General features: G+C 46.1%; 2 protein-coding genes across 7 annotated transcripts in view; both read right to left on the reverse strand.

Moving 5' to 3' along the window:
- LOC143281959 (adipokinetic hormone/corazonin-related peptide receptor variant I-like) overlaps window positions 1–3,914 on the reverse strand; it is a 15,185-nt gene extending 11,271 nt beyond the window's left edge. Inside the window, exons 1-2 of one of the 6 annotated variants that reach the window (XM_076587292.1) lie at window positions 3,740–3,914; window positions 1,777–1,910 (exon numbers count right to left, since the gene is read on the reverse strand). In XM_076587292.1, the coding sequence (XP_076443407.1) occupies window positions 1,777–1,890 (114 nt within the window). In that variant the 5' untranslated portion in view covers window positions 1,891–1,910; window positions 3,740–3,914. The other 5 variants (XM_076587296.1, XM_076587294.1, XM_076587293.1 and 2 more) reach the window with 5 other exon arrangements.
- A 5,197-nt stretch (window positions 3,915–9,111) lies between these two features.
- The window catches only part of LOC143282383 (uncharacterized), a 16,466-nt gene continuing 15,577 nt past the window's right edge, over window positions 9,112–10,000 (reverse strand). Inside the window, exon 10 of the mRNA XM_076588003.1 lies at window positions 9,112–9,279. The gene's annotated coding sequence lies outside the window, so the exon portion shown is untranslated. The remainder of the gene's footprint in view (window positions 9,280–10,000) is intronic.

Raw genomic sequence — 10,000 nt, forward strand, 5'->3', positions numbered from 1 at the left:
GTTGGGTGTGGGGGGGAGGTGTGGGGCTGGGTGTGTGTGGGTTGTAGGGTTAGGTGTGTGTGGTGTGTGTGGGGTTGGGGGTGTGTGGGGGTGTGTGGGGTTGGGGGTGTGTGGGGTGTGGGATTAGGTGTGTGTGTGTGTGTGTGTGTTGGGGGGCGGGAGGGGTGGGGCGTGGAGTTGGGTGCGTAGGGGTGGGGGGTGGGTGTGTAGGGGGTGTGGGGTTGGGTGCGTGGAGGATGAGGTGTGGGGTTGGGTGTTTGTGTGTGGAGGGTGTGGGTTGGGTGTGTAAGGGGGGTGGGGGGGTTGAGAGGATGTGTGGGTGTGTGGGTGAGGAATGGGGTGACGCCGTGGGGGTTTGTCGAACGAGGATCATGATCACCATCATCATGATCGTTGTCGGCGTCGCGTCTTCGTCAACGTTATCACTACCACCACCACCAACATCAACATGACCATCATCATCAGCAGCAGCATCAACAGCAGCAGCAGCAGTCGCATAAGCATCATAACCATCACCATCACCATTTTCATCGCGAAAATCGCAATGTATTGACTCCTACCTGCAAAGATATCCGTCACATAAATATTTAGTGGTGTTTTTTTTTTTTTTTATATATATGACTTTTATTTAACGACAGGATCATGTATGTTTTTGTTCGTAAAGATTGTGTCAAAATGTTTCAAAATGAAATGCTCTTTCAAACCAGATAACAATCATTATAGCAACAAGACCAAGAGAACAAAAGCAGCAACAGCAATAACAACAACTACATCAACAGAACAACAGCAACATCAAGAAGAAGAAGAAAACAAGAAGCACATGTTATACAAAACATCATTATACAAAAGGCGCATATTATGCCAATAGCAGTTTACAAGACGCACATATGATAATCATGATGGTAATGAGGATGAGGATGAGGATGAGGATGAGGATAATGATACGACGACAACGAGACGGAGTGGAGTGATGGCCTAGAGGTAACGCGTCCGCCTAGAAAGCGAGAGAATCTGAGCGCGCTGGTTCGAATCACGGCTCAGCCGCTGATATTTTCTCCCCCTCCACTAGACCTTGAGTGGTGGTCTGGACGCTAGTCATTCGGATGAGACGATGATGGTGGTGGTGGTGGTGGTGATGGTGGAAGTGATGATGATGATGGTGGTGGTGGTAGTGGTAATGGTGGAAGTGATGATGATTGATGGTGGTGGTGGTGGTGGTGGCGGTGGTGATGGTGGCGGCGGTGATCATGATAATGGTGGTGGTGGTGGTGGTGATGGTGGAAGTGATGATGGTGATGGTGGTGGTGGTGGTGGCGGTGATGATAATGATGATGGTGGTGGTGGTGGTGATGGTGGAAGTGATGATGATGATGATGATGATGATGGTGGTGGTGGTGATGATAATGATGATGATGGCGGTGGTGGTGATGGTGGCGGTGATGATGATGATGATGATGGTGGTGGTGGTGGTGGTGATGGTGGAAGTGATGATGATGATGGTGGTGGTGGTAGTGGTAATGGTGGAAGTGATGATGATGATGATGGTGGTGGTGGTGGTGGTGGTGGTGATGGTGGCGGCGGTGATCATGATAATGGTGGTGGTGGTGATGGTGATGGTGATGGAAGTGATGATGATGATGGTGGTGGTGGTGGTGATGGTGGCGGTGATGATAATGATGATGATGGTGGCGGTGGTGGTGGTGATGGTGGTGGAAGTGATGATGATGATGGCGGTGGTGGTGGTGGTGGTGGTGGAGGTGGTGGTGATTGTCCAACCTGTCTCCAGTACTTCCAGGTGACCCCCAGGGACAGCAGCAGAAAGAGATTGGCCAGGCCTCCGGCCACAATGGTCAGAGACAGAGAAGTCACTCTCTTCTTGTCCACCTCCATGTCAGCCGTCTATGAAGAGTCTGGATAATAAAAGTAAGAAGACGATGATGATGATGATGAAGACTGTTAATTCATATAGCGCCCATACTCTGGAAAGGGCTCCAGGTGCTTTACGAAAACACACACACACACACACACACACACACACACACACACACACGCACACACACAAACACACACACACACACACACACAGAGAGAGACAAAGAGAGACAGAGAGAGACAGACAAACAGAGAGAGAGAGGGGGGGGGAAGGGAGGGATATATATATATATAGAGAGAGAGCGGGGAGAGAGAGAGACAGAGAGAGAGGGAGGGAGAGAGAGAGGGGGGAGAGAGAGGGGGGGCAGGGAGAGAGAGAGAGAGAGAGAGAGAGAGAGAGAGAGAGAGAGAGAGAGAGAGAGAGAGAAATACAGACAGCCAGAAGACACCGATAAACAAACATAGACAAAGAAGAAGACAGAAGAACACACAATTTAGAAAAAAAACACAACCAAATGATTAAACAAAATCATCCTTACTTTGCTAATTAACCCCGGACAGACAGGAAAACAAAGCACAAAAACAAAGCTAGGCTCAAACCAAACAGGGCCCAGATTACTGCATTCCCACGAAGGTTGCTAACCACAGACTACTGCATTCCCACGAAGGTTGCTAACCACAGACTACTGCATTCACACGAACGATGCTAACCACTGACTACTGCATTCCCACGAAGGTTGCTAACCACAGACTACTGCATTCACACGAAGGTTGCTAACCACAGACTACTGCATTCCCACGAAGGTTGCTAACCACAGACTACTGGATTCACACGAAGGTTGCTAACCACTGACTACTGCATTCCCACGAAGGTTGCTAACCACAGACTACTGCATTCACACGAAGGTTGCTAACCACAGACTACTGCATTCACACGAACGATGCTAACCACTGACTACTGGATTCACACGAACGATGCTAACCAAAGACTACTGGATTCACACGAACGATGCTAACCACAGACTACTGCATTCACATGAAGATTGCTAACCACACACTACTGCATTCACACGAACGATGCTAACCACAGGCTACTACATTCACACGAACGATGCTAACCACAGACTACTGGATTCACACGAAGATCGCTAACCACAGACTACTGCATTCCCACGAAGGTTGCTAACCACAGACTACTGCATTCACACGAAGGTTGCTAACCACAGACTACTGCATTCCCACGAAGGTTGCTAACCACAGACTACTGCATTCACACGAACGATGCTAACCACTGACTACTGCATTCCCACGAAGGTTGCTAACCACAGACTACTGCATTCACACGAACGATGCTAACCACTGACTACTGCATTCCCACGAAGGTTGCTAACTACAGACTACTGCATTCCCACGAAGGTTGCTAACCACAGACTACTGCATTCACACGAACAATGCTAACCACAGACTACTGCATTCACACGAACGATGCTAACCACTGACTACTGGATTCACACGAAGGTTGCTAACCACAGACTACTGGATTCACACGAACGATGCTAACCACAGGCTACTACATTCACACGAACGATGCTAACCACAGACTACTGGATTCACACGAAGATCGCTAACCACAGACTACTGCATTCCTACGAAGGTTGCTAACCACAGACTACTGCATTCACACGAAGGTTGCTTACCACAGACTACTGCATTCACACGAAGGTTGCTAACCACAGACTACTGCATTCACACGAAGATTGTTAACCACAGACTACTGCATTTCCACGAAGGTTGCTAACCACAGACTACTGCATTCACACGAAGATTGCTAACCACAGACTACTGCATTCACACGAACGATGCTGACCTGCAAACCAGCCAACGAAGCAGTCACTCGCAACACACGGGCTATGAGCAGTTCGTGCTAGACAAGATTAATATATCCCACAGCAGCGTCTGCCATTCTGAGCACTAATTATCATAGCAGTTTCGCATCATCGTCAGACCGTGATTATCATTCGACGTAGTTACATCTGTGGTTAGTTTGTAGATTGGCAGCTTCTTGTTCGCTGTGCTCTCCAAAATGCGTTTTTGATTACCTTGTTTTGTCGTTTTTGTCTTCACCGTCGGAGGTAACAGGGAGTATGTGTGTGTGTGTGTGTGTGTGTGTGTGTGTGTGTGTGTGTGTGTGTGTGTGTGTGTGTGTGTGTGTGTGTGTGTGTGTGTGTGTTTAGAGGTATGGGGAAGGGTGTGGGGGTGGCAGGGCGTGTGGACTGGAGGGTAGCACTAGGCGTAAGCGGAATGAGGGAAGAGGGAAGAGGGTGGTGTGTGTGGGACATGACATCCAAGTGGTCTCGTGCTACTGTACGTGTGGCTGTAAAACAGAAAAAAATAATCGGGGATGTACGTGTTCAAGTTTCCATTGCCCAAATCTATCTATCTATCTATCTATCTATTATATGTATAAAAGGGTTTTGAGACAGTCAGTGTTGGGATGGTTCCAAAAGGCTAACTAGCCCTAAGGCTGCATCACGAAGAGCCAGTGCAGTCTTGCCTCCTTGTTTGAGAGTCATAGTCCTTCACAAAAGACTAAGTTGTAAATGACTTCCAATTGTAATGGAGAAACCATTGATCATACAACTCTTACTTTGCTGCTGGCCAGGATGAGAGCTTATGTCAATCTGTGATGAAAGCTGAACATTTGGACACACACACACGTGTGTGTGTGTGTGTGTGTGTGTGTGTGTGTGTGTGTGTGTGTGTGTGTGTGTGTGTGTGTGTTTGGCCCAACGCTCAGCTTATATAACAGATTGACATAAGCTTAGATATATATTACAGGATCTTTAAACATGCATATTTGAGAGTTGTTGTTGCTTTTTGTTTGTTTGCTTTGTTTTCATATGCATACTGATGAAAGGGATGTGCTCGTTGGATCTCTCTCTCTCTCTCTCTCTCTCTCTCTCTCTCTCTCTCTCTCTCTCTCTCTTTGTGGTGTGGCAGAGCAATTATGTTTAAGTTCTGTTGAATGTGGTTTTTCCTTCATTTTTTTTCAGTCAAATCGTTACCTTTATGTGTACGTGTTCTCATGTGGACAGGCTGGTGGCCTTCGCATTAAATTTCCTGCGTTCTTGCGTTCTCTCTCTCTCTCTCTCTGATACTGGAATTCTCAGGATACCTCACGTCAGATTAACTCTCTCCATACGAACGGCGAAAGAGACGACGTTAACAGCGTTTCACCCCAATTACCATAATCAAAATATTGCAAGCGGAAGGCTCTTATACTGAAGAGGTGAATGTTGACAAAGAATACCACAATTCTGACGACGGAAGGTAAAGGTTGGGTCATTCAGACACCCACTGGACATCCGAGGGGTCTGTGTAGAGGAGAAGAGAGGACTGGCCGTACTGAGTGAGTTAAGACCTATGGACACAGATCGTTTTCTTTTCAATCGCCAAAGACGTGGAACAAGCTCTCTGATAACCTCCGTCATTCTGATTCCAGTGCACCTTTCAAACCTGGTCTCAAAACTCACCTCTTCCCTCAGTGATACGTTCGGTTGTGGCAGGTCCAGTTCTCTGCGTATGGTGTGCTTGACTATGTGTGTATTCATATATTTGTATTTGTATTTCTTTTTATCACAACAGATTTCTATGTGGAAAATTCGAGCTGCTCTCCCCAGGGAGAGCGCGTCGCTACACTACAGCGCCACCCATTTTTTTCCGCCTGTGTGCAGTTTTGTTTGTTTGTTTTGTTTTTGTTTTTCCTATCGAAGTAGATTTTTCTACAGAATTTTGCCAGGAACAACCCTTTTTTGCCGTGGGTTCTTTTACGTGCGTTAAGTGCATGCTGGACATGGGACCTCGGTTTATCGTCTCATCCGAATGACTAGCGTCCAGACCACCACTCAAGGTCTAGTGGAGGGGGGAGAAAATATCGGCGGCTGTGCCGTGATTCGAACCAGCGCGATCAGATTCTCTCGCTTCCTAGGCGGACGCGTTACCTCTAGGCCATCACTCCACGTATATTATATTACGAGGTCTTTAACATGAATATTTGATAGTGTTTTTTTTATATTGTATTTTATTTATTCATTTTTTATTTGAATACTCACGAAGGGGGGTTCAAGCACATAACTATGCTGACTGGGAAATTGGAAAAATCACCCATCACACATCAGATGCAGCCGAGATTCCAAGTGTTGACAGTACGGACAGTGCGTAGGTGTAACCCGGTGCCAGCCATTTCCGTTTTCTGCCTGTGCAAATATCTATCTTACCTTTATCACGGTGGATTTATTGCCAGTTGATTTTGTCAGTGTATACGCACGCTGAAGATCCTGTAATCCGTGTCAGCGTTCGATGGGTTGTGGAAACAACAACATACCCAGCATGCACACCCCGAAAACGGAGTATGGCTGCCTACATGGCGGGGGAGGGGGGGGGGGGGGGGGTAAATAAACAAAACGGTCATACACGTAAAATGGTACATGTCTGTCTGAGTGTGTATGTGTGTGAGCCTGAAATCTGATTGAATGACACAGGAAACGAATGATGAGCGCCCAGTTTCAGCCGTCAGTCGGCACTACCCAGGTAGGCAGCCTGTTGTACAAATGACCCCGTGTTTGTAAAGCACTTATAGCTTGGTATCCGACAGAGGATAGGCTCTATAAAAGTATCCGTATCAATCAATCAATCAATCAATCAATCAATCAAAGCTCTTTGCTTATTTTACATGCACTGAGTTCATGCTACACACAGGACCCCACTATTTGTCTCACATTAAAAAACAAAAATCAAGGAAAGGACTACCAAATAGAATAGAATAGAATATGTCTTTATTACCAAGTATACCGGGGTCACAAGGAATATTGGGGGGGGGGGGGGGGATAATACACAACAAGGTACGAACATAAATCGAAAATTATACACAAACACAGATACAGTAGAAATTACGGTACATACAAGTGCATATCAATATAAAAACTTGTGCATACTCACACATGCACACATTGCACAAACACACACACACACACACACACATGCACGCACGCACACACACACACAAACTCTCTCTCTCTCTCACACACACACACACACACACACACACACACACACACACACACACACACACACACACACACACACACACACACACGAAACAAAAGTGAATAAGTAAATACGCAATAAATATGAAATGAAAATAAACTTCAACAATATAAGATAAAAAGTCGGGGTCGTTATGTGATGAGTCGAACCCGTCACCCTTTACTTTCAAATCTCCGTGGCGGTCCACTGTACCACTGTGTGCGTGAACACTTATCTGGTGCTGTCAAACGATGGAGGTAAAGTGGGATGCCATTTTCGGGGACACTAAACGCTTGTTTTTTTGTTTGTTTTTTGTTATGGTGGATGGCAATCGTTCATACACACATTTTCGTGATGTTCTCCGGCTAGTTCAAAGAGTGTGTTGCTGACAAAAGGCATCATCAACAATATGAGAGACACTCACTTGCCAGCAAAATGTCTGTTTGTCGTCATTTAAAGAATGATATGAACATACACAAGTAACTCACAAATAAGCACCCACCCACCCACCCACCCACCCACACACACACACACACATATATACACACACAGACGTGTATCTGATATCTGATAAAAGGTAATAAACATGCTACAAACAAATATACATAAAATTAATTCATTGAAATGATATACACAGAGAAATTAGTGTGTATATATATGTGTGTGTGTGTGTGTGTGTGTGTGTGTGTGTGTGTGTGTGCGTGCGTGCGTGCGTGTGTGTGTGTGTGTGTGTGTGTGTGTGTGTGTGTGTGTGCATGAGTGCGTGTGCGTGTGTGTGTGTGTGTGTGTGTGTGTGTGTGTGTGTGTGTGTGTGTGTGGGTGTGCGTTTGTGCATGAGTGTGTGTGTGTGTGTGTGTGTGTGTGTGTGTGTGTGTGTGTGTGTGTGTGTGTGTGTGTGTGTGTGTGTGTGTGTGTGTGTGTTAGTGTGTTAGTATGTTTAGTGTTTTAGTGTGTGTTAGTGTGTGTGTGTGTTTGCGCATGTGTGTATGTGTGATGTATGTCTGTATAATGTGTGAGTACGTGGGCGCGAGCGTGCGTGCGTGAGTGCTTATGTGCGCACGTGTTTACTAATGTGCGTGCCTCTCCTCACCCCCCCCCCCCCCCCCCGCCCCTCACACACCCCCTAGCCTTCCCCAACATACAGCAGCATAATTAGGCAACCATCATCATCTACATCTACATCACAGACCGTGACACATACAGCACTCAAAAAGCCACAAAGCATAAAACAGACATTGTGACTAGTCTGAAAGCAGCATCATTGTGTTTTTTTTTTTTTTTTTTTTTCTTTTCTGTCAACTCTCTCTCCCTCCAGTTCTGTAGCTGGTAATGGGCTCAAATTGCTCTGCCAAATGCCAGCCCGCTCTGCATTCTAAATGTTCCCACCGCCGTTTTTTTTTTTTTGGACGCTAGTGTTGTGTTGGTTTTGGAACAGGGCAGGCGGCTTTCTACCGCAGCTCTCTTGTTCAGTATATATATATATATGGCTTGTTCTGCTTTGTTTTGGAGACAGACAAAAAAGACAGACAGAAAGACAGAGGCTGGGAAAGAATGAATGTGAGAAAGAGAGAGACACACACTAGAGAAACGCAGAGAGAAAGACACAGAGAGAGAGAGAGAGAGAGAGAGAGAGAGAGAGAGAGATAAAGGGAGAGAGGGAGAGAGAGAGAGAGAGAGAGAGAGAGAGAGAGAGAGAGAGAGAGAACAGAAGAGAGAGAAAGGGGAGACAGAGAGAGAGAGGGAAAGAGAGACACAGAGAGAGACTGTTTGTTTATGTGTGTGTGTGTGTGTGTGTGTGTGTGTGTGTGTGTGTGTGTGTGTGTGTGTGTGTGTGTGTGTGTGTTGTTTGTCTTTGTGTGTGTCTGTGTGCACGTGTGTGTGCGTACATGAGTGTGCATGAGCGAGTGTGTGTGCATGCGTGCGTGCGTGCGTGCGTGCGTGCGTGTGTGTGTGTGTCTTTATGTGCGTGTGACCTTGTAATTGTATGCGTGTGCAAGAGTGAGAGGGACAGTAAGTGAACAAGAACAAAGAGAGAGAGAGAGGGGCAGAGACAGAGTGAAAAGTGAGAGACAGAGACAGACAGATACAGAGAAAGAGACCATGGGACTTTTGAATCCAGGCACGTATTATTTGATGACTCGTATCACAGTTTGTACAACTCTTTATTGCTTTTACATTTTCCAAGGAACAATTGTTAACGTGGTGTGAACGGTGACTTGTTAAACAGAAGTCAATCATGAACACACAACAGTAAGCTGGTATTTTGACCTCATTAAAGGTAAGCATCGTCATGGAAACGTACATAGTTATCATCAGATGGACCTGCACACAAATAAACATAGAATAGGAAACAAAAATGCTTGAAGCACATTTCTACTCATGAAACACATTGTACACGCACATACAAACCGCAAGACAACAACTAGCTAACAGCCTAATATGTGCTTTTTTTCCATCGGCATCCTGACACTACAGTACATTTCATAAAAAAACGAAAAAAAGGTATATCTAAATATTTATCTGTGTGTGTGTGTGTGTGTGTGTGTGTGTGTGTGTGTGTGTGTGTGTGTGTGTGTGTGTGTGTGTGTGTGTGTGTGTGTGTGTGTGTGGTTTGTTTGTTTGTGTTTGTGTGTGTGTGTGTGTGTGTGTGTGTGTGTGTGTGTGTTGTTTGTGTATGTGTGTGTGGGTGTGTGTGCGTGCGTGTGTCTGTTCTTCTTTGTGTGTGTCTGTGCGCACGCGTGTGTGCGTGCATGGGTGTGCATGAACGAGTGTGTGTGTGTGTGTGTGTGTGTGTGTGTGTGTGTGTCTGTGTGTGTCTGTGTCTGTGTCTGTGTCTTTATGTGCGTGTGACCTTGTAATTGTATGCGTGTGCAAGAGCGAGAGGGACATTGAGAGAGAGAGAGAGAGAGAGAGAGAGGGAGAGAGAGAGAGAGAGAGAGAGAGAGAGAGGGAGAGAGAGAGAGGGAGAGAGAGAGAGGGGGAGAGACGCTTCACACATTGATCATGGGCAAAAAGCCCATCCCTTGCCCCAGTGTCAAGTGGA

Source organism: Babylonia areolata, chromosome 5 (assembly GCF_041734735.1).
Source record: "Babylonia areolata isolate BAREFJ2019XMU chromosome 5, ASM4173473v1, whole genome shotgun sequence".
Taxonomy (NCBI): Eukaryota; Metazoa; Mollusca; class Gastropoda; order Neogastropoda; family Buccinidae; genus Babylonia; species Babylonia areolata.